Source organism: Rattus norvegicus, chromosome 4, assembly GCF_021556685.1.
Source record: "Rattus norvegicus strain SHRSP/BbbUtx chromosome 4, alternate assembly SHRSP_T2T, whole genome shotgun sequence".
In the NCBI taxonomy this organism is placed as follows: Eukaryota; Metazoa; Chordata; class Mammalia; order Rodentia; family Muridae; genus Rattus; species Rattus norvegicus.
This window is the reverse complement of record NC_141537.1, coordinates 158116391-158140560: the sequence shown is the minus strand read 5'-3', so window position 1 is coordinate 158140560 and position 24170 is coordinate 158116391. Positions and strand designations below refer to the sequence as shown.

General features: G+C 46.3%; 2 protein-coding genes across 4 annotated transcripts in view; one reads left to right on the top strand and one right to left on the bottom strand.

Moving 5' to 3' along the window:
- The first annotated feature begins 1103 nt into the window (after positions 1-1103).
- Positions 1104-10955, top strand: C3ar1 (complement C3a receptor 1). 2 transcript variants are annotated; one of them, XM_087659488.1, is made up of 3 exons: positions 1104-1230; positions 6058-7520; positions 8358-10955. In XM_087659488.1, exon 2 carries the CDS (start codon positions 6066-6068, stop codon positions 7482-7484), a length of 1419 nt encoding a protein of 472 aa, XP_087515614.1. In that variant the 5' UTR covers positions 1104-1230; positions 6058-6065; the 3' UTR covers positions 7485-7520; positions 8358-10955. The 2 variants fall into 2 exon arrangements, with proteins under 2 accessions (XP_087515614.1, NP_114449.2); NM_032060.2 differs by lacking the exon at positions 8358-10955 and having other exon boundaries at positions 1115-1230; positions 6058-7966.
- Positions 10956-12177: 1222 nt separating this feature from the next.
- Foxj2 (forkhead box J2) overlaps positions 12178-24170 on the bottom strand; it is a 26249-nt gene continuing 14256 nt past the window's right edge. Inside the window, exons 7-12 of one of the 2 annotated variants that reach the window (XM_087659040.1) lie at positions 23812-24007; positions 19210-19638; positions 18703-18804; positions 17583-17792; positions 16985-17083; positions 12178-14726 (exon numbers count right to left, since the gene is read on the bottom strand). In XM_087659040.1, coding sequence (XP_087515166.1) covers positions 14638-14726; positions 16985-17083; positions 17583-17792; positions 18703-18804; positions 19210-19638; positions 23812-24007 — 1125 coding nt within the window. In that variant the 3' untranslated portion in view covers positions 12178-14637. 2 annotated transcript variants of the gene reach the window in all.

The following is a 24170-nucleotide window of genomic DNA, read 5'->3' as shown; positions in this document are numbered from 1 at the left end:
TTGCCCGGAAACCGGGAAAGGGAATAACACTCGAAATGTATATAAGAAATACTCAAGTTAATAAAAAAAAAAAAAAAATAGGTTGCAAAAACGTATGCTCTACCCCTCACCTCAACTCAGCCATCGTTTTTTGTTAAATGTGTTCTTATTTGTTCTTTAACAAATACATATACATGCAATGTATCTTGATCATAACCATTTCCCATTGTACCAACACACACACACACACACAGTTTTTTCCTGTCCTGGGGATTAAACACTCAGGGCCTAGGACATACTAGACAAGCGCTCATTGATGATCTGTATCCCGAGATTTTTTTTTTTAAAGATTTATTTATTATATGAGTTCACTATAGCTGTCTTCAGACACACCAGAAGAGGGCATCAGATTCCCATTACAGACGGTTGTGAGCCACCTTGTGGTTGCTGGGAATTGAACTCAGGACTTCGAAGAGCAGTCAGTGCCCTTAACCACTGAGCCATCTCTCCAGCCCACCTTAGATCTTTTATTACTTTTTTTTTTTGAGATAATGGGGGACTGACAACTATAACTCCAGTTCCAGGGACCCCCATGCCCTCTTCTGTCCTCCATAGGTACCAGGCGCGAATATGTATAAACAGAGAGAGAGAGAGAGAACTATTACACATAAAAGAAAATAAATCTTTTAAACACTCCATTCTATGGGGCTGGAGAGATGGCTCAGAGGTTAAGAACAGCTTTGCTCTTGCAGAGGACCCCGAGTTCCCAACACCCACGTTACATTGCAGTATCAAGAGATCTAGCATCCCCTCTTGGCCTCTCTGAGCAACCACAGATGGCACACACATACTTATAAAAGATAAAACAAAATAAATTTAAAAAGAAAAAAAACTCACTGTAGCACAGACAAACCTTGAACTTTCTGCCTGCCTGCCTGTGTCTCGGCATTTCATAGCTAGGATGGCAGGTTCCTGCAGGACATATCTGCGCCCTGATCGTCCTCCTCCACCCGCCCTCCTCTGTCCTTCTGCTTTTCTTATCTACGCTGGCTAATTTAAGAGGTGACTCATGGAAAAGCCCTTCCTGTGCAGTCAGATAGCAGTCTCGATCCCGAGTTCCCTTTACTCTGGGAAAAGTAAGCACTCAGCAACTAGTCCAACATCCTCCACGGCGGCTGGACCAGATAGGATTTGTTGGTGGCTCACAGATCATCAGTCCTGGAGCCTTCTGATTCCACCTCAGTGCTCTTGGTAAGAAAACACCGACGAGCCTTAGAGTTCATGCTTGGTTGGGCCTGCTATTTATGTAGAATGGTTTCCAGTTCCTTGGGTTCTATTTCCTTATATTCTTTCCCTAAAACTTTCATTTTTTTTAGAGAGTCTTATAGATAGCCTTGGCTGGTTTGGAACTCACCACATAGTTCAAGCTAGCCTTAAACTCAGAGAGATATCTCCTTCTCCTAGGATTAAAGGTGTGCACAATCGTATCTGGTTCTTTCCCTAACTTTTATTTCTCCTGCCTTTTCTCCATGTCTACTTTTTTTTTCTAAATGCTATATATTCTATCTGCCTTGGCTTTTAATATAATCATTCTGAAAATAATAATGGATTTATGTCGTTTACTCCCTTTCATGGAACGTGGCTGCTTCTCCCGACCTCTGACCACGTTTTCTCCCGTTAGTTTTGTTTCTGCAATCACTGAGCAGATGTACACACATGCATTGGTATGTGTGTGGGGGTATATGCCCATATGTGGATTCTTGTTCTGCCGCCCTCTGTAAATCTCTCTTCTGTTCTTCGAGCTGCTCCTTATTGTAGCTTCTTCTGTCATTCCATAATTATTATTTGATACCTAAATCAATTTTTTACTCATCATAGATACATTTTAGTTTCAGCACGTTATCTTTTTAATTACTTCTGGCCAACTCAATCCTGAAATCGTCTTTATAAAAAAAAAAAAGTAACTAATAATATTAAACATAGAGGTATTTTTATTTTTGCTTAAAACTTGGGGAAATGTGGCCTTGTTCTGGTTGACTTTTAGGGTGTGACTTGCAAACACTCTCAAGGCAGATAATTTGTGATATTTAAACTATAACGGGACTCAGTGGCTCTTATACTGGAATTTCGTTCCTTTCAGCTTCTTTTGCTTTAAGTTGCTGTGTCCACTTTATTATCGAGAACACCGTCTCTCAGTTGTGTGATCCCTGCAGTAACAGAACAGTAACCTAGGAGTTATTAGGGGAGGCAGCCGTGACTCTCCCCAGCCATGGTCGTGTGAAAGCCACACCATCTCCAGAATCTCACCATCAAGAACTGCAAATCGAGGAGACTGGGGTTTGTTTTGTTCCTAGCAGCCTCTGAGGATGCTTTCCTCTCAGCATCTTAGGGATGGTGCACCGTAAGGTTGGGGTGGGACACTAGATCCAGGTTCTTGCCATTCACACGAGGCAACAGTAGGACTTAAAACAGACAAAGATGAGAGTGGGTACCATTTCTCCTTTTTTCGTTTGGTTGACTCATTATTTTAACTTCTGCTTACCACACAAAGCTTGTCGCAAACTTTGTAAAGGTCAGCAGAATCACTTCCAAATGTCCGGGCTTCCATGTAGAAACAAACAGACCGAAATTAAATTAAATTAAAAACTAAAAATTTGGAAGGCTGAAGAGATGGTTGGGAGCAGTGGCTGCTCTTCCAGAAGACCAGGGTTCAAGTCCCAGCTCACAGCTGTCTATAACTCCAATTCCAGGGAACCTGACACCATCCCACAGACACACAGGCAAGCAAAACAACAACACGCATGCAATGAAAATAAATTATTTTTAAAAATATAAACTGTTACTATATCCAGTAATATTTGGGAATTTAAAATCAAAAGAGAAATTTAGAAGAGACAGCATAGGAATTAAGAACCCATCTGGAGGGCTGGAGAGATGGCTCAGCGGTTAAGAGCACCCGACTGCTCTTCCAGAGGTCATGAGTTCAATTCCCAGCAACCACATGGTGGCTCACAACCATCTGTAAAGAGATCCGATGCCCTCTTCTGGTGTATCTGAAGACAGCTACAGTGTACTTATATATAATAAATAAATAAATCTTAAAAAAAAAAAAAAAGCCATCTGGAAAAAACTGAAATGGCTAAGGACTAATATTTTAGATGTAATTGAAAATGGAAAAATTTAAACCCAAAAAGTAAGCATTTTCCTGGTCATGGAGGTGCATGCCTTGTAATCCCAGCATTTGGTAGACCAAGGCAGACTCCAGTTTGAGGCCACCCTGGTCTATATAACCTAACTTCATCTCAGAAAAAAAAAAGAAAGAAAGAAAAGTGACCATTTATCCATATGCCAAGTCCTATAGGGTTATAAACATAGGCATAAAGAAATTATAGGCAGATCTTGCTTTTACCATCACACAGTTTAGGGCCATTATAAAAATTACAAGGGTTGGGGATTTAGCTCAGTGGTAGAGCGCTTGCCTAGCAAGTGCAAGGCCCTGGGTTCGGTCCCCAGATCTGAAAAAAAGAAAAGAAAAAAAAAATTACAACAGAAGATAAAGTGTGTCTGCTCATAGAGCATCTCAGAAAAGATTCAACCACGCACTTAATACAGGCACGTGCACAAGTGAGAGGCCGAAAAACTTCTTCAAGGATTGTTAGGAGAATATTTTAGATAAAATACATTGAGTTTAACCTTGAGGAGTAAGTATTTTGGTGGGTAGAAATTTAATGTAGAGAAAGGAAGAAGCCATTATAGGAGCATTCCCAGCTTATGAATGTCAAACAGTGTTGGTCTGAAGGAATAGACATGCGGGAAGAAAGGGTATCTTGTGTGAGTGCTCAGAATCAGGGAACGATATCACAGCCTGGGAGGAGAAACTGCTGGGAACTGCATTGTGGAAGAAGTCGGTCTTGGCTTGAGTTCTAGACGCAATTTTAGCAGAAAAGTAAGAGCAGAAGATAAAAGTATCCCCAAACCACGAAGAAGAGAATTAAGAATTACCGTGCGAGCTGGGCGTGGTGGCGCACCTTTAAGTCCCTCTCTCTCAGGTGGCAGAGGCAGGTGGATCCCTGAGTTTGAAGCCAGCCTGGTCTACAGAGTGAGTCCCAGGAAAGCCAGGGCTACCAGAGAAACTCTGTCTCTTCCTTAAATTAAATGTGTGTAAGGTGGGACTTGAGCCGAAACAGCAAGTTTAGAAAGTACTGTGCCCCAGGCCCATAGCTGCCACCCTGCCACCACCTGCTACAAACCAGAGTTGTCTGGAAAGAGGAAACTCAATTGAGAAAGAGCCTCCGTCACGTTGGCTTGTAGACAAGGCCGTGGGTCATTCTCTTGATTAACATTGACGTGGGAGGGTCCAGCCCACTGTGCTCTCGTGTGAGTAGACATGAGATGCTACCCAGCGAACAGCATTCCTCTGTAGCCTCTGCGGCCATTTCTACCTTTGGGTCCCTCCCTGCCTTGGCTTCCCTCATTGGACGGACTGTGACCTGGAATAGGTAGGAAATAAAACCCTTTCCTATCCAAGTTGTGTTTTGGTCAGTTTTCATCATGGCAATAGAAAGCAGAGAATGTGCTGTTTAAGTGCCCTAAAGGTAAAAGCAATCCAATGGCCATTGCTATATTACTAGATAAACAAAGTGTGCTGCGCACACACTAAAATGTCCATTTCAGCTGGGCAGTGGTGGTGCAGGCCTTTAATCTCAGCCCTCAGGAGGCAGGGGCAGGCAGATATCTCTGAGTCTGGGGCCAGCTTGGTCTACAGAGCAAGTTCTAGGACAGCCAAGGCTACCCAGAGAAACCCTGTCCTGAAAAACAAAACATATATATTATATTATATGTGTGTGTATATATACATACATACATATGCTTTTATTAGATGGGGACATTTTGGAAATTAGTTGTATACAAAGTGACTAAGGCAGGCACTGCTGAACTGTGCACCTGAAACGGTTCATTAGAAAGGTTGACTCTATGCTGTATGTGTATTTTATCACCATCAAATTTTAAAGATGCCTGGCAAAAATTTTTTTTTTTTGGTTCTTTTTTTTTCGGAGCTGGGGACCAAACCCAGGGCCTTGCGCTTCCGAGGCAAGCGCTCTACCACTGAGCTAAATCCCCAACCCCACCTGGCAAAATTGAAACCTGTTAAATTTTGTTTTTTAAATGTACATAGACAGGGTTGGGGATTTAGCTCAGTGGTAGAGCGCTTGCCTAGGAAGCGCAAGGCCCTGGGTTCGGTCCCCAGCTCCAAAAAAAAAGAACCAAAATAGACATAAAAAAGATGGAAGGAAGGAGCCCTGAGGGCCAGCTAGTGGGTGCACGCTAGAACTAAGTCCCAAAAGTAGTCCTCTGACCTCCACACACAGGCGCGCACGCACACACACACACATTCACTGAATGAATGAATGAATAAATGAATGAATGGGAATATGCAAATTTCAGCCTTCGTAAGCTACTGTCGGTGTGCTAAAGTTTGTAATGTCCTCCGATGACTCCAGACTGGGGAGAGTCTGCCCACGAGGTCTTGTATATTTACTCATTTAGGCATCTATAAAGTTTGGGCAGCAGACACTGAACAGAACATATCACGGCAATGCTTGGTAACAATGCCTATCGGGCCAGCACTCAGAAGACAGAGGCAGGGGGAATCATAGTTTCAAGTCAGTCTGTTCTACAATACAATCAGTTGGAAGTCAGCCAGCTTCGACAACATGGAGACCCCTGTGCCGAAAGCCGCTTGGTAAGCCTGAATCTCAGTAACAGAGCACTGCCCAGCATGTGCACTGGAAAAAAAAAAAAAAAAAAAAAAAAGAAAAGTAGGGAGGTATAACAAAAAAGGAAAATTTAAGTTGATGTGGACTTCCAAATAAAGTTACCGTTTAGGTACACATTTAAATCAATATTATAGACCTTAAACTGTCTATCAGGGAATGCCACTTTGTGTCTATTCTGAGGAAGGCGTGCAAACAAGGCTCTGTGAGGGGGCCTCTGGCTTTGAGAGGATGCACATCACATAGGGACTTTATCTTTATAAACTCACAATGAGCTTTAACACTTTTCTTTATCGTTTCCCAGACTGAGCAATGGAGTCTTTCACTGCTGACACCAACTCAACTGACCTACACTCACGGCCTCTGTTTAAACCCCAAGACATTGCCTCCATGGTCATTCTCAGTCTCACGTGTTTATTGGGACTGCCAGGCAATGGGCTGGTGCTGTGGGTCGCTGGCGTAAAGATGAAGAGGACCGTGAACACAGTCTGGTTCCTCCACCTCACCCTGGCCGATTTCCTCTGCTGCCTCTCCTTGCCCTTCTCCGTGGCTCACCTGATTCTCCGAGGACACTGGCCCTATGGCTTGTTCCTGTGCAAACTTATCCCGTCCGTCATTATCCTCAACATGTTTGCCAGTGTCTTCCTGCTTACTGCCATTAGCCTGGACCGCTGTCTGATGGTGCACAAGCCGATCTGGTGCCAGAACCATCGGAGCGTGAGAACAGCCTTCGCCGTCTGTGGATGCGTCTGGGTGGTAGCCTTTGTGATGTGTATACCGGTATTTGTATACCGTGATCTGCTCGTTGTGGATGATTACAGTGTATGTGGCTATAACTTTGATTCCTCCAGGGCATATGATTATTGGGACTACATGTACAATTCACATCTACCAGAAATCAACCCTCCTGACAACTCCACTGGACATGTGGATGACAGGACAGCTCCTTCCTCTGTACCAGCAAGGGACCTTTGGACAGCTACCACTGCTCTCCAGTCACAAACGTTCCACACATCTCCTGAAGACCCATTCTCTCAAGACTCAGCAAGTCAGCAACCCCATTATGGGGGGAAGCCTCCTACTGTGCTCATAGCCACCATACCCGGCGGGTTTCCTGTTGAAGATCATAAATCCAACACACTGAACACTGGTGCTTTTCTCTCTGCCCACACAGAGCCGTCCCTCACTGCTTCTAGCAGTCCTTTATACGCCCATGATTTCCCGGATGATTATTTTGACCAACTGATGTATGGCAATCACGCGTGGACACCTCAGGTGGCAATCACCATCTCGAGGCTGGTGGTGGGCTTCCTGGTGCCCTTTTTCATCATGATAACCTGTTACAGCCTCATCGTCTTCAGAATGCGAAAAACCAACCTCACCAAGTCGAGGAACAAAACCCTTCGGGTGGCCGTGGCGGTGGTCACCGTCTTTTTTGTCTGCTGGATTCCATACCATATTGTTGGAATCCTGTTAGTGATTACTGACCAAGAAAGCGCCTTGAGAGAAGTTGTGCTACCCTGGGACCACATGTCCATTGCTTTAGCATCTGCCAATAGTTGTTTCAACCCTTTCCTTTATGCCCTCTTGGGAAAAGACTTCAGGAAGAAAGCAAGACAGTCCGTAAAGGGCATTCTGGAAGCAGCCTTCAGCGAAGAGCTCACGCACTCTACCAGTTGTACCCAGGACAAAGCCCCCTCAAAAAGAAACCATATGAGTACGGATGTGTGAAGATGCTGCACTGGGGACCTAAGCAGATGTTCTGAGGTGAATACTGGTGATGGGTGACCTGTGAGCGGGACACCTTAGACAGCCTGGCCACCCTCAGAGAAAGGTCTCTTATTGACATCAGCATCATTTGAAAACACTAAAGGCACAAAATTTCAAGCCCCATCCCAGATGTGTTGACTCCGAATCTCTGGCCCGTGGGGACCAATGTCTTAACAGGCCCCCTTGTTTCCACCAATGTTAAGTTTTATTCAACTCATTCTATTCCCATCCCTGACTCGGCCATGTGCAATGAATAACGTTCTCATCTGTTTCCAGTATTAATCTCTTCTTGCATAGCATCATCTAAATCCTCTAGTTTGTGCGGGAGGCTGCTATTGTCCAGAGTGAAAGATATTTCTTTATTGTACATTTGTGTGGTGGTAGCAGTGATTTTTTAGTGGGGAGGCAGGGGAGAAAGACACAGAAATAAAAGGTCTCTGGAAGCAAGGAGTGATGAGTTAGACTTTGGACAGAACATGGTGCCAAATGCCGCCTACTAGAATCATCCTGAGATCATTTCAGTGTCCATGACTACTCCTAAGTGAGCACAGAGAACACATAAGCCTGTTCCTATCCCTGGAGTGTTTCGGAAGTTGTAGCCTGGAGCGCTCTCTTCCCTGTATATTCTGTGTGTTCATACAACCATCTATGTCTCATCTCCTTTTTGCTTGTTGGTTGGTTTGTTGGTTCATTGTTTTTTTCAAGACAGTAAACCTGGCTGTCCTGAAACTTGTTCTGTAGACCAAGCTGGCCTAAAACTCAGAGATCAGCCTGCCTCTGCCTCCCAGGTGTCTTCTTAAGCTCCTGAATTCCTTCTTTTTGTTTTCTACACAGGATCTTGCCATCTCCTGCTGTGGTTAGGAGTGTGCAGCACATACCCGGCCCCGCCTTCTTCTTCGGCTTTTCCTGCGAGACTTTGTGCCTCACATAAAACAAGACAGTACTCTAAACGTACCTTTCCTTTCTCTCCAAACTCATGTCAAACAGAAGGAGGATGGGATGGGTGAAGCTACAATTCTTCAATTCACTGCACACTCCGACAGCAGTATCAAAGGATTTTAAACCTGAGTCTAGGTATTTTACATGCCAAACGTGTCAGGCACACTCTCTTTGGGATTTTTTTTTTCAAATTAATTTTTTTTCGGGACCATGGTACTATAAAGTACTATATACACCCAATTTTAAAGGAACTAGTTAATAATGAAATGCAGAAGGGCTGGTTCTCCAGCACCCAGTAATTCCCATCTCTCCCTACTTCCAAGAGATAACCTTTGCAAGAATTTTAGCTGTTTCTTCTGATACATGATGTGCCTAAGACATGTGCCCACGCTGCTGGTCACTGTAGATATGAAGAAAAGGTTGTCTCGAAAGATTTTACCTGCTTACCTACTTTCATATTTGCGCCCGGCATCCCAGGGTTGACTGGTATCATGTTTTAATCTGTTCGTGACCGTTCCACTTTTTTTTTCCTTCCTTTTGTTGTCAGGTTTTGCTTGGCTTTGTTCCAGGGTCTCTGGGTAGCACAGTCTAGCCTCAGACTCACAGGTTTCTTGTTACAGTACCAGAGCTGAGCACCGCCACCACCACCCCCCCCAGCTGACTACACAATTTTCCTGTCAACACATTTCAATAGCATACAGCTTCTCTTCTGCCCTCTTACTTCGCATGCTAACATATATTCATTGTACATATTAGGAAGGTTCGACATGACTGATCCGTACATGCACACAACATTCACACGTCCACCCCAGACTCTTCCTAATCATTCTTCTTCTTACTGGTTGACTTTTAAAAAAGGGGGTGGGGGGCACTGGAGAGGTGGCTCAGAGGTTAAAAGCACCAACTGTTCTTCCAGAGGTTCTAGTTCAACTCCCAGCAACTACATGGTGGCTCACAACCATCTGTAATGGGAGCCGATGCCCTCTTCTGGTGTGTCTGAAGACAGCTACAATGTTATTCGTGTACATTAAATAAAAATTCTTTAAAAAAAAAATAGGTCTTAAGAATCCCACACTGGCCTCAAGATTATTATGCAACCAAAAATGACTTTGAAATTCAAATCCCCCTGCCTCCACCTCCTATTGGCTGGGATCATAGGCAGGGAACACTATGCCCAGTCTTATGTGGTACTGGGAATCAAAGCCAGGGCTTCGTGCACGGTAATTAAGCATCCTGTCAACTAAGCTACTACCCTAGCCTGCTCAGGTTGACGTGTCTGGCCCTCAGATATGAGACTCATGGCACTTCTGCGTCCACTCACATAATGTCCCCGTCATCCACCCAACTATTAACCAACGCCTCAGCAGACTCTGTACCGTAGCTATTATACATAGTACTACACTCAACCCTTGGTTTAAAAAAGGAAAACCAGCAATCTCCCACCATAACCTATCCTCGTGCGTACATGTCCATGTGTTAAATCCCTGAGAAGTCAAGCTTGTTTGCGTAAGTGGGCATGTCCAAGATGAATGAGTTAATCTACATAGACAGAAGATGGAATGTAGATCAGTCTTGTGATACATGCCTTCTGTCGTCGAGGGAAGGACCTTAGGCTACAACTGCTGTACGAACTATTATGCAGAAATTTCAAATCACTAAAAAGATCTTTTTTGTGGTGAGGTATTTTGAGCGTAAGACTGCAGTTCCGCCTTTCCAGTGTAAGCTGTTTATCTATTCCCCATGAATAAATGCTTTTATCTACAAAGCTCAGGAACTCGGAGATCCTTTTCGTTCTTACATTTTATACGTCTGAGCATTTTGCTTATATGTGTGTCTGGACATGACACTGCAAGCCTGGTGCCAATGGAGGTCAGAAGAGGGTATCAGATCCCTTAGAACTGATGGTCACAGACAGTTGTGAACCAATATGTGGGTTCTGGGAACCCAATCCTGGTTCTCTGCAAGAGCAGAAAGTGTTTATAACAACTGATCCATTTCACAACTTGGGTTGTTTTCTGAGCCCTACAGGGGAGTACTACAGGGGAGCACAGAAAACCCAATAGGCAGCAAATAGACTCATGGTGAATGACTGCAGACCTGCTGTGGCAGGCAAGGATGTCAGCCTTCTGGTCCTCCGGGGCTCTGGGTGTCTGGTTACCTGTCCTTGGGTTATATAAAGAGCATCAGTGTGAAGAGTCGGCATGACGTAAAGCCTGAAAGAACATTAACTCTGGCAGTAACTGATTTCTTCCAAGACTTCTACTTACCTGGAAATTCTGCTCTGAGTGAAGCTTCATAACCGCATCTCCTCATTTCAGATTCTAAAACTCTGATGAGTGCCTTCACCAGTTCTGTACTCTCATCTCTAGAAGGTCTGAGGTAAGGGCCCAACCTCTCCCCTACAGTGTAGTGTCCTGAATCCTTTTTTGATTAGATAATGTACACCAAAAGTTTTAAAAATGAAATAAAATTTAGGCAATATATTTTGATCATATCCTCTCTCCTCTCCTAACTCCTCCAAGATCCTCCCCACCTCCCTACCAACCCAACTTCATGGTTTCTCTCAAAAAAAAAAAAAAAGAAAGAAAGAAAAGAAAAAAGAAAGAAAAAAAGAAAAGCAAAAGACAAAAAAATCAAAACAGACACTCAGATTAAAAAAAGAAAATTAGTCCAAAAAGCCGCATATTAAAAAAAAAAAAAAAACGAGGGCTGGAGAGATGGCTCAGGGGTTAAGAGCACTGACTCTTCTTCCAGAGGTCCTGAGTTCAATTCCCAGCAACCACATGGTGGCTCACAACCGTCTGTAATGGGATCCGATGCCCTCTTCTGGTGTGTCTGAAGACAGCAACACTGTACTCATACATAAAGTAAATCCTTAAAAAAAGAATATAAAATAAAGATATTTTAAAAAAATGAAAACCAAAAATTATGAGATCTGTTTTGTGTTGGCCAACTACTCCTCGGCATGGGGACTGCACTGGAGTGTGGTTTATATGCCCAGTGACACTCCATTGAAGAAAAGTCATTTTTTTCCCCTTTTACTAATTACGTCTTGGTTAGGGGTGGGACTTTGTGTCCACTCTTTAAACTAACATGCAAATAAGGTGGGCCTGTTCTACCCACTAACCTTCCAATTCTTCCAATGCTACTACATTCCATAGCATTTTAAACACAAAATACTAAATATATATATATATATATATATATATATATATATATATATATATATATATATTTCTCTTTTTCCATCACTTAGAAGCTAAGTAAACCCAGTTGTAGGGATGAATGCTTGGCTATAGGGAGTGGCACTATTAGGAGGTGTGGCCTTGTTAGAGGATCTGTGTCACAGTAGAGGCAGGGCTTTGAGGTCCTAAATGCTCAAGCCATGTCCTGTGTGAAACACGCACGGTCTTCTCCTTGCTACATGAGGGTCAAGATGTAGAACTCTGAGTTCCTCCTCCAGCACCATGTCTGCCCGAATGTTGCCATGCTCCCTGACATGACTATAATGGACGGAACCTCTGAACCTGTAAGCCAGCTCCAATTCAATGTTTTCCTTTATAAGAGTTGCTGTGGTCATGGTGTCTGCACAGCAGTAAACCCTAACCATGATGGGTTGATAGAGTACTAACAAGAACACCCTGTTTCACATTTCTCCTCTCCCAACCTGGCAAAAAGTAGTGAGAAGCGCCAAATGAGATAAAAACTAGAAACGTTCTTTTCTTTTTTTATTAAGAAAGCATGCAAAAAAACAAAAACAAAACAAAAATAAAAACAAAACAAAAAAAAAAAAACCAAACAAGTTGTGAGCCCATACACCCCCCCTTCCCAGCCTGCACCAATGCAAAGCATTATGGGTGGTGTAAAGAACTCACCAAACCAGAAACATGGGGTTGAGGAGAGGAAGCCTAGGATAGGTGAATCAACACAAATGACTTCTCCTTTGTCCTGCTCCTCTGCTGTCTCCCCTGTTTCCTCTTACAGGCAGTGACCCCTACAACTGTGCACACATCACCCAAGACAACAGCAATGACTATACTTCATGTCCAGCAACATCGGACCAACAAAATAAGTGTAGTTCTCTTTCCATGTCACAGAGGGCATGGGAAACTGAGGCCCAAGGGGGACCAGGTTTGAACTGCCCCATTCTGCAAGCCTGACCCAGGAGAGGCTAGAGCCTCAGGGGGCCCTAAAGCCACCCTCCAGTCTCCAGCCCAAGGCAGCTGCTCAGGCTGCCCACCAGGGAGACTGGCTCTCAAGACATGGAGAAGCCAGGGGCATCTGGAAGTATGACTCAGCCTATGCCCCCCAACCTGGGACAGATCTGACCAGGAAAGGTGCTTAGGAAAAGAGGTGGTACTGTGCAAGGGCAAGACCTTGAGGAAACCAAAGGGAAGCCGTGTAGAATACACCTGAATGGAAGGAACAGCAAGAGATGTCTAGTAGGACACCAGGCAGGGTGTGTGTGGGGAAACACCCCTCTCCCGGGAGGGAAACATTGCGTCTGTCATGCATCGGCCCTACCAGATGCTCTCCAGTACACTGCACACTGTGCTGGAGCGCACTCTTTTTCCTTATACTCCCTTTTATTTTCCTTACAAAGAAATAAAGTGCTCTTCAGTGAACTGCCCCCATCTTGCCCCCTTTACTTCACTGGACTCCACCAGTCTCATACATAAGCCCCCTTCTAAAGAAAGGAAAGGGGTTGATGAGGGGAAGTGAGAATGGGAAGCTCAGTGTCTCGGAAATCGTGGATAAATAAGAGAATATGAACAAAAATCACAGAGGTTGGCCCTGTGGAAGATACAACACATTTTGTCTGTTCCAGAAGGTTTAGTGAAAATACGATGGAAGTGAGACTGGACTTCTCTCTCGCAAGACAGCCACACACGTGCTAAGAACTCTGCAGCCGTAAGTCATGGCTGCTCATTTTAGTGGAGACTCCTCACTCCGAGCCTACGGGTGCGCCTTGCCCTCGCTGAGCCCTGACTCTGTATTAGTCATTTCCGTCTTACAGTTTTCATTGCCTGTCAAAATCAAAAGCTTCCACCCCACCAACAGGAACTTCAAGAGAAGCATCTCCCTGCGCAGTGACAGGTCCCCACCCAGGTCTACGCCAGCTCCCTAACTTCCCCACCCTCCCAGCAGCAGGACCACAGGTCTGCCAAGGCGGGAGGGAAAGAGGTTTCCACAGCATGTCTACGACATGAGGGGACTAGGAGTGAGAATGGCTTCCTTTTGTCTTTTTGAGAATCCCAGAAAATGGGAGAACAAAAGATAAGACAGGTGGATGATTTGGACAAACAGCTTTAGGAAGACAAAATAGTATTTGCTGAAGAAGAAGAGATGATGGAAGGTCATTGATATATGCAGAATAGTCAGTTAACTCTCAGAAAGAATTCCTTTTCCAAAGCCAAAATGCCTTAAATTGAAATTGTTTCCGAGAAGCTAAACTATGATGGACAGTGGTCTTTGTGCCTGAGCAGACAAGCAAACCTCCTAGAGCAACTGCTGGGAGAAGCCAGGGGTGCTTTGGCATGGCAGTGCACACCCAACCTCACGCTGGGTTATACCGACTCCACCGAGCCCAGCTCTCCAAGTCCAGCCGTCATGGCATGAGGACTGCCGAACATAGTAAAGATTGGGTGTTTAATAGGCGAGCTCAGAGGACACAATTAGCACCATTGAGTAAAGCTGCAACATTATGGTTGCCAAGCAGTGTCTTAGACTCCCCTCTACTGACTGAGGCCTCTGCAGGCCAGCCTGAAACAGGCAGGACCAGAACACAATTCAGAGCTGGAAGGTGGGATCAGCACTGAGCTTCTCGGACAGAAAGGTGAACTAGAATGTAAAGCCTTCCTTGACAGCTATCATGGCCTCATCTTGAGGCCTGAAGATTTCAAATGGGCAAAGCCCAGGGTAGGAGGGCAGGAGACTGGGCAGCAGATAACCAATAACAATATAATTAGAATAATAATAAAAGAACTAAAAGGGAACGAAGAATGAGGAGGGAAAGAGGATTATCCTCGGCAGCATCTTGCAGTGGCTTCTCTGACAGAGAGAACAGAAGGAAGCTATATATCTATATACAGGTTTGGGGAGGATGGACAGGACTGTTCTTCCCCCGTGGCTAGAATTCACCACCAGGTCTTAGGCTGATGTCCACTGTGATTTGTTAAGTGATCAAGTCCCAGTCGAAGTCATCAGTGATCTCCTCATTGGCACCAGGAGGTGGGACAGGTGGCCGGGGAACCATGTGGTGTGCTGTCAAGAAGAAAGACAGATCATGAAAGAAGCTGAAGGAGAAGCAAGTTCCATCAGTCTGGATGGGGAGTGAGTGCTCTACCCCAATGACACCATGAAGAAAGCTGGAGATAACACTGGTACAGTCAGCCTACAGTCCAATCAGTCAGCCTACAGTCCAGTCAGTCAGTCTTCAGTTAGCCTACAGTCAGTCAACCTAGAGTCAGTCAGCCTACAGTCAGTCAGTCAGCTTACAGTCAGTCAGTCTACAGTCCAGTCAGTCAGACTATAGTCAGTCAGCCTACAGTCAGTCAGTCAGCCTACAGTCAGTCAGCCTACAGTCAGTCAGTCAGCCTACAGTCAGTCAGTCAGCCTACAGTCGGTCAGTCAGCTTACAGTCGGTCAGTCTACAGTCCAGTCAGTCAGCCTATAGTCAGTCAGCCTATAGTCAGCCAGTCAGCCTACAGTCAGTCAGTCAGCTTACAGTCAGTCAGTCAGCCTACAGTCCAATTAGCCTACAGTTCTTTTTTTAACTTTAAAGAATTTTTTATTTTATGTGCATGAGCGTTTTTAATGCTTCTCTCATACATTTTATCCTGACTATAGTTATTCTCTCTCCTAATCCCTCCCTCCAACTCCCCTCTCCCCCAGATCAACTCCTCCTATTTCCTTTCAAAAAAAAAAAAAAAAGAAGGAAAGAAAAGAAAGAAAGAAAGGAGAAAAGAAGAGAAGGAAATAAAAGAAAGAAGAAAAGAAAAGAACAGTCCTCCCAGGATATTCATCAAACAAGATACAATAAGACTGGGCTCAAACCTTCATATTAAGGCTGGACATAGAAACCTGGTATGAGGAAAAGTATCCCAAGTACAGGCAAAGGAGTCAGAGATACCACCCCCCCGCTGTTGGAACACCAAGCTACATAAGTATATGCAGAGGACCTAGCTCAGACCCTCTACCCCCTGGCTCCTATGACCCTTCCTCTCCATCTTCACAGGGTTCCCCTGGATCCACATGCCCAGCGTCTGGCAATGGGTCTCTGCTGGATGACACCCCTCTGATGACAGCTGGGTTCCTTCTGTTGCAGACTAACAACTCAGTGACACCCCAGGAAACACACTGGAGCAAGTGGTGATCTGGCACTATCCTGCCATAAACTCTGCATCTGTGAAGGGTACCTCACAGTGATAAAACACCTTAATTAGGTGATAGCATATGAAAGAGCAGTGCAGAAAGTCACATCTGCTGCTCCCGGACAAAGAAACAGACATCACCCTCAAAACTGAAAATACTTGTGACCAGAGAAGATGGCGACGGTGAACCGCCTTTTCAACATGAGGAGTCTGTTCCTCTGCACTGTCTGCAGTGGTTCAGTGCCTCCCTGCACTCAGCATCCCGACCCATCAAAGACGGTTCAAGCCCACGCTGAGAAAGCAACCCAGTGGCACCGCGCTTGCCCAGCATTCGAGAGACCCTAAGTTCAGCCCAACAGATGACAATACAGAAACAAAACAATGACAACACAAAACAAACCAAAACCGACGTGTTGGCCCCAGACATCTGACGCTAGTGATCAGGTGACAGGAAACCAGACATGGGTAAAAGCCATTTAGGTGAAGTGTTCACTTCACTTGCCCATCTTCCCTCTTGGTTCCAAAGCTAAATATCCCTCACAGCTGCCCTTCACTTACATTCATAATTTTACTTCCTTTCGATATTGTAGTTGCAGGATTTTTTTTTAAATTTTTTTTTAAAAAATCACTTTGTTGAACGTGTGTGTTTTGCCTGCATGTACATCTGTGCATAACATTCATGAGTGCCAGCAAAGGCCAGAAGAGGGCGCCAGATCCCCTGGAACTAGAGTTACAGACCACTGCAAGCCAGGTAAACCATGTGGGTGCTGGGAATGAAACCCAGGTCCTCTGGAAAAACAGCTGGTGCTCCTGACCACTGAGACATGTCTTCAGCCCCACAAGGTAAATTTAAAGACAAGCTAGCAGGGGGGAGCTCAGAGGTAAAGCCCTTGTATAGTGTGTGTGAGGTCCTGGCTCCATTCCCAGTACCACCAAACAAAGAGAATTTAATTAAGTAAAAGTGCCTTTCTTAGTCGCACCTATGCACACCTCCCTAGAGGGTAGCTCATCTCATCCTGCAGTCTTGGAGACCATGACGCCTCACCCATTCTAGCAGGTACAGACAGAAGGGCAGAGAGATGTCAGAGGAAAACAAAACAACACTGAGAGGTGAGTGTGCTTGTCTGTGAAACACTCCCCAGGGCTTACTTGGGCGACTGTATCCTGCTGAGTCTTGGGTGGAGATTGGGTACATTGGTGCTGGGCCAGGGTAGAGATGAGAGGCTTGCGGGTGCCCATAAGAGTTCACTACCAAAGCAAAACAAGAGTCACTTTAATGGGGGATTACTGTTGTCAACATGACAGGAAGGGAAAACATGTCTCTGTCTCTCTTCTTGTCTTGCTTTATAGATTCTACATGCAGGAAGCATTCTGCAGAAGCCACCGGCCTCAGCTCTTAGGGTGGGAAAGGCTGGATCAAAGGTGAGAGAAAAACCAGACACTTGATCAAGTCTCCATTTTCACTGACTCGAGTGGGATACAGGTGATGGTTATTATGGGGACAATTTAGAATAAGGACTTTCTTTAACAAGTCCCCTTTCCTTTCAAAAAGTAATTCTTATCTTCCAAATTGAGGTGTAAAAGGAACTTAGTCTACGGCTTCTGCAAAAATCCTTTATTCAGTCAACAAGCTGGTCCCGGGACTCAGCCGGATCACTGCCTAGAAAACTGATTGGCATTTCTCTTTCCCTTCCCTTCACCCTTCACTTAGTTCAGTCTCCGCTTCTCTGTCAACTTTGCATCTTACCTTGGTTCATAGATGGCTCCGGTTTGCCACTGGTGAGAGCACAGGAGTCAGTGATCCGGGAAGGGGCAGGTGGTCGGTGGGAGCCCCCTTGCGGGGGCATGTGACCAGTCTGGGTGAGGAAGTGGTTGAGGGAGTCACACAAGTTGGCGATGTGATGCTGATCGAGGGTCCAGTTCCTCTGCTCTGCCTGCCGTAGGCTCTCCATCAGCTCTAGAAACAAGAACGCCAGCCATGGTAACCCCGAGTGAGGCGCTGCCAAAGCCCGCACCACACCCGTCCCTGGTGCACGGTCTCCTCACATCTTGTACCACTAATGTCACGTACTAACGATAATGATTTATACCTTTCTCTTTTTTGCTTCTATAAGCATTTATTGAAATGAGATATGGTAACAAGAATCATTAAACGTGCCAGTTTTTAATTAGAATTTTCTTCTGTACGACTGCTTACATTAACCTTATGCTGCACGACACTTTTAGAATAAAAAACACAGACTAGAAGCAAGTCTACGTTTTGCACTCTAGCTAAGGATGCTTCTTGCAAAACTTGAGACTACTTTCTTTTTTGCTTAACGGGAGTCCTAATGGGAGTCCTCTGGGTAGTCACCCAGAGGCCACAAGTTACTTCTACTATTATTTGTTCCTTGCCAAATTCTTATTTTAATTTGTATCTCCTTGATGAATAAAAATGTTCAAAGTGACTTAATGAACTCACTATCATCTCTCTGCCAAGAAGCAAAACTGCAAAATGGTGGCCCAGAGTCTCTGAATTCCCAGGGGCCTTTCCTCTTCCCCAGAAGACAACTAGCATAAAACATTGCAATATTTGAATAATAGCAAAATTTCCAGTCAAACCTAAAAATATCGATAATATGTCTATCTTGTATAATATGCAAATGAAACTCTGTCCCAAACGCTCTTGGCCAAGCACATGGGTTCTAGCACAACACCCCTCTTCCCTCTCCCGGAAGCGGTCCCCCCTTCCCTCTCTCAGAAGCGGTTCCCCCCCTTCCCTCTCCCAGAAGCGGTCCCCCCTTCCCTCTCCCGGAAGTGGCCCCCCTTCCCTCTCCCGGAAGCGGTCCCCCCTTCCCTCTCTCAGAAGCGGTCCCGTAAGCGCCAACCTGAGAACTGGGATTGCTCGATGCTGGACCAGTTGAGCCGGTTCACCATTTTGAAGCTTTCCTTTAAGGAGTCAATATTGGAGCACCAGTCTGGAGGAAAGGCTGTGAAGAGAGCATGAGGTGGTGAGACAGAGAGAGAAGTCTACGCATGCAAGGTTCTCACGGCGACCCAGCTTAACAGCTGCATCAGCACCAGAGCTGTGCGCACTCCCTCCCTGGAGATGCAGGAACGGAAACGTGCCCTGTCCATTAGGCACCACGGGCAGAGATGTAAAGCCATCCTAGTTCATCTGCGAATATGGACCGGGAACAAGGAAATCCCCAACCTCAATCCTCCAGAGTACAGGGCTTTCGGTAGTGACTTCCATGGGCTGAGATGAGGTAGAAAGGCAAGAGATTGACCCTCAGAGACCAACTGTTAGCTTTTTCACCCATGGTACCTCCATGCCGGTCAGGAAACAGTTCGATCCTGCTCCTCCCAGCTTTCTCTGTACCCTTCTTACTCACCAAAGCCGGTGCTGTTGATGGGTGCCTGGCTCTGTGCCTGCTGCTGTGGTGGCTGCTGGGCAGGGTGGGAGTGGGGATGGTGCTGATGAGGGTGGTAGCCTCCATGCTGCAGTGGGGGAGGGTGCATGGCCATCCCAGTGGGGGGGCCGTAGACTTCAGCTCCTGCCTGTTTTCCCCCTGGTGTAGTACAGCCATCGGGGCTTGGGGTGTGCAGTGGAGGGGCACCCCCTACATTTGAGGGGCCCTGAGTGGGTGCCTGCTGCTGCTGCGGTTGTGGTTGCTGGGGTGGGGGCTGAGGCTGCGGCGGTGGCTGCTGCTGTTGCTGCTGCTGCTGCTGCTGCTGCTGCTGCTGCTGCTGCTGCTGCTGCTGCTGCTGGTACATGTAATAGTTGTTGGAAGGTGGCATGTCTCCAAGGAGTGAGGAAAAGCCTGCAGGGAGAAGAGGAAGCCGGCAAATGATTTGGGCTACACGGTTTCGCTAAATGACATCTTCTCTCAGGATGAGAGCTCAGGCAGGAGAGTTGAAATGACACGAGCTCATTCTCTGACGGCAAGAGAGAACCATGTGTTGCTTCTAGTAGATAAGAGACTGGAAAAAGCAGTTAGGTCTGCCCCACTGGTGACCACGGGAATATTAATAAAAATTTTTAAACTTCACTAGTGACAATTCATACTACTTTTAAGGGATTTCAATGTAGGGCTGGGATTGGTTTCAAAGGAACTCACATAGTAAGTGAAACTTAAAACTTAAACTCTAATTAAAACGCAGCTATTGGGCAGACACTGCTGCACCTGACTGTCCCTCGGTCCCCTACTTGTATTCAGTACCTAGGGAATGCAGCTTGGGTGGGAAGCAGCATGCGGACAGATTAATCTCTCAAGCCAAATGGGCAAGGAAGAGATAACATGCAGGGGTGTCCAACCTTCAGCCCCAGGCCGAATGAATGCAGCTCAGGATAGCTGTGGATACAGCGAACACAAAATCATACTCACTGAATCTCTCTGAATCACTGAGTCTCTTAAGAAATTATGAGGGTTTTTTAAAGATTTATTTATTTATTTATTTACCTATCTATTTATTATGTATACAGTGTTCTGCCTGCATCTACACCTGCAAGCCAGAAGAGGGCACCAGATCCCATTACACATGGTTGTGAGCCACCGTGTGGTTGTGGGAATTAAACTCGGGACCTCTGGAAGAGCACCAGTGTTTTTAACCTCTGAGCCACCCAAGGTGTTTTCTTACATTTTGTTTTCTGTAGCTTAACCACACAGTGCTCATGTGTGAACTCTGAGGGTGACATGCTGTAATGTCAAAATGCTGGACAAACCTGCAGCTGGCTATTGTCGGAAGCCTGAGTAAATGTTCACAATGTCCTCACTGCACACAATCTGATTTCTGACTTGTTTCTGGCAGTCTCTCCAGGTCCCCTCCCTCCAATCCATTTGCAATATGAGTTGTGCTAATCTCAAGCAAATGCTAACACCTTAGGCCACACTCTAGACACTGATCCCTTAGGTTATAAAAGAAGAAGTTAATCGCTGGCCACAGAGCCCAGTGCCCACACTCCCAACTTTAGGAGGCCAAGGTGGGAGGATCATGATGGGCCCAGCACTCCAGAGGCAGAAACAGGAGCCTCTCTGAGGTGGAGGCCAGCCTGTGCTACAGAAGCCTTGTTACAAAGAGAAAAGAGAGACTGAAACAGGAAAGGAGGATGGCAGAAGAGACCTGGGAGGAGGGAGCAGAGGGAAAGGGGAGGAGGAGGGAGCAGAGGGAAAGGGGAGGGAAAGGGGAGGGAAAGGGGGGAGGACCAGGGGGAAGGGGGAGGAGCAGGGAGAGGAGGGAAAGGGGAGGAGGAGGGAGCAGATGGAAAGGGGAGGAGGGAGCAGAGGGAAAGGGGAAGGAAAGGGGAGGGAAAGGGGGGAGGACCAGGGGGAAGGGGGAGGAGCAGGGAGAGGAGGGAAAGGGGAGGAGGAGGGAGCAGAGGGAAAGGGGAGGAGGAGAAACTCAAGACAGACCTTATCAGTGTTCACAGTTTCTCTCAGCTGAGATCACAGACCTCAGAGAGAAGAGTTAATGTGACTGAGGCCCTGTGTCCCTCATCACTCTGCGTAGCCCACGCTGCCTACACTGGACTACCAAACAGAACCACAAGGTCCAACAGCTCCCGTGAACTCTCAGCCCCACCACTTCTAACTTCCTTCTTAAGAATTCATGAACCAGGGTTGGAAAGATGGCTCAGTTGGGTAAAGTGCTTGCTATGTGATTGTGAGAACCAATGTTCAGATCCCCAACATTCATGTAAGCAGTAGGAAGGTGTGCAGCCCACCTATAACCCCAGTGCTCAGGGCGGCAGAGACGAGGGGGCTCCAGAGCAAGGTGACTGGACTTGCCTAATGGGCAAGCTCTGCGTTCAATAGAGCAACCCTGCTTTAATACACAAGGTGGGGGACGGCTGAAGAATACACTTGAATTGACCTCAGGCCCCATAGGCATACATATCTACACATTCACACACACACACACCTGAACATGCAAACACACACACAGGAACATGCAAACACACATGCAAAAATGTGTGCATATGTGAAAGAGCTCGAGTATGCGCATGTGTGTGTGTGGTATGTGTGTGAGCTTAGTTTTTTGTCAACTTAACACAAGTTAGGATCATCTAGAAAGAAGGAACATCCATTGTTCAACTGAGAAAATGCTTCCATCACACTGGGCAGTAGACGAGTGGGGACATTATCTTGATTAATGATTGATATGGGAGAACCTAGACCACTGTGGGCAATGCCAACCCTGGGCAGGAGGGTAAGAAAGCAAGCTGAAGCCCAGCATGGTGGCACACAGCTTTCCCAGCACTCAGGAGGTGGAGACAGGCAAATCTCTATGAGTTCAAGGCCAGCCTGCTCTGCATAGCAAGTTCCAGGACAGCCAGAGCTACACAGAGAAACCATGAAACTCAAGAAAAGAGAAGAGAGCAGGCTGGGCGAGCCATGAGACAAGGCAGTAAGAGCATCGCCATGGCCTCCGATCAGATCCCGCCTCTCTCCCCTCAAGGCTCTCTCAGTCATGGTGGCTACCACAGCAACAGAAAGCAAACTAGAATACTACACAGATATGGTCATAGGGGAGGGCTGAGCCACGCCATCTCTCCCACCCAATGAGGACTCTAAGTCACTCTCGATAACTGTGGAGTTTGCAAATGGGTAAGATCTTGGCTGCTGTTGGAAAAGTACTTTATTAACTGTGTTGGGTGTGGTGATGGAGTGTAGAAAGGTAAAGGAGAGGCTCGCATTGCTTTGTGATGCAACCACATTTACAGAGTGCAACACGATGCCTGGGAAATCCACTCAACTATTTCCTCTTCGAAACAAGTTCAGTGGTGAGTGAAATAAGTTCAATGAAATAAGGGTAACGGAGGCCAGGGGCTTCCCTCAGCCACCCTGCTGTGGCTTCTATTTGCAATGTTTTACAATAAAAACTAACAGATAAAAAAAACCACACTAGCTTTAATCCCAGCACTCAGGAGGCAGAGACGGCCATCGCTCCAAGTTCAAGGCCAGCCTGGTCTACTTAGTGAGGTTCAGGACAGATAACGCTACACAGCAAGACCCCGCCTGGAAGGAAAGAACAAAACAGGATAGGGCAGTAGGCGGAGTGAGGGTCAGTGAGCAGCCTTGGTAGCTAAGCACTTGCTCCCACTGTACAGCCCTGGCTTCACCCCCAGCACATGTAATGGAGGACAACTGTAATCCCAAGCAGTCAGCATAAGAGGAGGAGCAGAAGTTCAAAGTTATCCTTGGCTACATAGCAAACTCGAGGCCAGCCTGGGATATCTGTAATTCTCTCTCACCCTAACTGACTGACTGACTGAAGAAAGTTAAGTCGTTCTTATTACAAAGCGTAAGGATTCTTGAGGAGAGGGCGTCAGCACTGCCCCCTAGTGGTCATACTCTGAATGGCTCCTGAGTGGAGCTGTGGCACTGTGGTAGAGCACTCGCCTAGCACACGCAGCCCCTGGGCGGGATCCCAGAATCCGGGTAGAGGGTGCCGGAGAAATCACTGCCTCTGGATGACCCTCCAGTTCGTTTTCTGAAGGTAATAACCTAGGGAGTCAGCTGCCTGTACCAATAGTTCAGTCCTTGTGTCTCCTCTGACTAGAGACCAGGTCCATGTATTAAAACAAGAAATCGGGGGCTGGAAAGATGGTGTATTCAGGTAAATGCATTCACTGCCAAACGCAATGCAAGTTTGATCCCTGGGACACTATATGGTAGAAGAAGAGAACTGACTCCCACAAGCTGTCCTCTGGCCACTTGTGTGCTATGGCATGTGCAACACACACACACACACACACACACACACACACACACACACACTGTGAAAGGTAATCTCAGAAAACCAATGAAGACAGAAAGCAGGGAGAGAAGAGAATGGTAGCACTTATTTGACAGTATGAGGAACTTTCAGTCCCAGCAACCTGAAGAGGGAGACATGCAATGCAGAACTCTGTAAGTTCAAAGCCAGCCTGATCTACCTAGCAAGTTCCAGACCAGCCATAAAGATGTCACACGCCTGTCCCCCTGCAGACTCACCGTGCTGGGAGGAGGAGGACCGCTCCAGCATGGACTTGTAGAGGTTTCGGAAGGACCAGCTTAGGTCCTGAAAGTTGATCTCGGAGTAGGAGAATTTGAAGTCATGGTTGGTGTTGTAGAGGGGAGGGGCACCCTCTGTGCTCTCCTGGCCTGGGGCCCCTGCTGCCACTGCTCCACCATCCACAGGCCCTGGGCCCTGCAAAGACAGCAAAAAAAGTGACCTATATCCCTTCTGAAGCAGTATAACCTTCCAAAGGCCACAGGGGCTCCAGCCTATGACACAGGATCACCTGCTCTTCCTGATCTTGTTGGCTCACCTTGAACCTGGCCATCACTCTCCACCTCCACGCACCCTTCTC

Coding starts and splice junctions, on each gene's coding strand:
- C3ar1 (XM_087659488.1), top strand. CDS start 6,066: ATGGAGTCTTTCACTGCTGACACCAACTCAACTGACCTACACTCACGG.